The sequence below is a fragment of the Limulus polyphemus genome, unplaced genomic scaffold (genome assembly GCF_000517525.1).
Source record: "Limulus polyphemus unplaced genomic scaffold, Limulus_polyphemus-2.1.2 Scaffold1559, whole genome shotgun sequence".
NCBI lineage: Eukaryota > Metazoa > Arthropoda > Merostomata > Xiphosura > Limulidae > Limulus > Limulus polyphemus.
In genome coordinates, this window is record NW_013667169.1 from 164,410 (window position 1) to 166,333 (window position 1,924).

At 29.4% G+C, this 1,924-nt stretch overlaps 1 protein-coding gene across 1 annotated transcript in view; it reads right to left on the reverse strand.

Moving 5' to 3' along the window:
* The window catches only part of LOC106464091 (histone-lysine N-methyltransferase 2C-like), a 138,676-nt gene that overhangs the window by 47,652 nt on the left and 89,100 nt on the right, over nt 1-1,924 (reverse strand). The window contains exons 32-33 of the mRNA XM_022391762.1: nt 589-662; nt 211-261 (exon numbers count right to left, since the gene is read on the reverse strand). Of these exons, the coding sequence (XP_022247470.1) occupies nt 211-261; nt 589-662 (125 nt within the window). The remainder of the gene's footprint in view (nt 1-210; nt 262-588; nt 663-1,924) is intronic.

Genomic DNA, 1,924 nt, shown 5'->3' on the forward strand with positions numbered 1-1,924 from the left:
TGTGTTCCATTATTGGATGCAGCCATTACAGTACTTATCAAGTTTACAACAGAAAACATCTTAACCACAATGTATTCTTTTCTTGTCCACAGTCATACAAATAGGCAGCCCCCATATTCAATATGGCATTGCTTTTTTTTGCAAGTACTTATGTCAGATACTGCATAAAAACATACTTTCTAAAAATAAGGAAAGGAAAAGTAGACTTACACCCTGTCGTTTCTGCATTCTATTTGCTGCTCTGTTTTCTTTGGCTTGTTGCTGAAAATGTAGCATATTTTGTAATTGTTAAATGAAAACGTTAAGGCTTAAGAATAACACTACAGTGATAAAGATGTTTCTAAACAGATCAAACAAACTAATCATGTTATAGTTTCAGAACATAAAAGTTTCAGCTAGCCAGCAAAACAGTATTTTTTTTACGTTCATATTATATTAAAATATAAAAAAAATCTATCAATGCAATATTTCTATCTTTTTTAATAAATAAATCAAATAAAAATCAGCATTATTATCTTACTACTAGTCATTACTTAAACGGTCAGTTTAAACACGTGTAATGTAAATCCTACAACTACTTGATCTTACCACAAACAGTTGACGTTTCTCAGATGGCAGGCTCCTCCAAATTTTGGCAATTTGTTTTGCTCGGTCAGGCCAATCTATAGTTTCAAAAAAAAGAATGCGTTATTTTCATAACTAAACAAACAAACCTTTTACATCACTAACCACCGTTAAAACATCAGTGTTAGTATGTGAAGCCTTTCAATCTTCAAGGAATAATATCTATATAAAACTCTTTTAAAATTTGATAGAATTATTTTTATGAACATACTTTTATAATGTTGAAAGTATGGCTCAGTGAGTGCAATATTTCTACGCATGGTAAAAGTGAATTCTGGTATTCAGATATCAAATACTAAAAATTAAGAATTATCAAATGCTGAAAAATATTTCCTCTTTAATAACCTGTTACCCTTCATTTCTCAAGAGAAAGTAAGTTAATAGGTCTTAACTTATCTCTGAATCCTTTTCTTTTTTAGATAAAGTGACCAAACTACACAGTATTCCAAGTGAGGCCTAACTAGTGATTTGTATACACAAAATAATTCTATTTGAGAGGGTTTACATCTATATTTAATGTGTGATCAAAACTACAATAAACCCAAATACAATACCTTGCACTTACTATAATTATAGGTTATCTGCTAAATACAGCTAGAAATACCCAAGTTTAATATCATCAAACTATACTAATTATGTCTCTATAAATATCATTAGCATAAATAAAAAAAAAATCAAGCTAATCTTAGCTAATCTTTTATGTGGCACATTATGAAAAGCTTTTTTGAAAATCTAAATACACAAGCCCCATTATCCAAATTACAAGTAACAGCCTTGAAAAAGAACAGAATAGTGAGGAAAGATTTCCTTTGGTGAATCCATATTGGCTTTAATTTATGATCTCATATTTCAGTAAATGATTTTCCTTCTCTTATCAAACTCTTCATAATATTTCCCACTACAGAAGTATAACTAATTAGCCTATAATTTCAATGGTATCTCATATTATCCCCCAGACCCATTTAAGAACAGAAGTAATGTTAGAAACTCTTCCAATCATCAGGCATCTACCTGCTGTTTATTTGAAATCAAGACAGAAGCAACCCATAAAGAATGACATAGTTTGCAAATTTTACTGATAATACTTGTTTATGCATCTTACAGGTTCTGTAGGATTGTTATGTATTTTAAAAAAGCAAAAAAAAAAAAAGAAAGAAAGAAAAATGGAGATCACATTGTTTCAACTCTATTGCCTTGGTTTACTCAAATGCAAATAAAAGTAGACCTTTCCAGAATTATTTTTCTTTGTAAAGAATTAGAAAACACTTTTATATTAGCAATGAAATCTCAATTAGTGTCA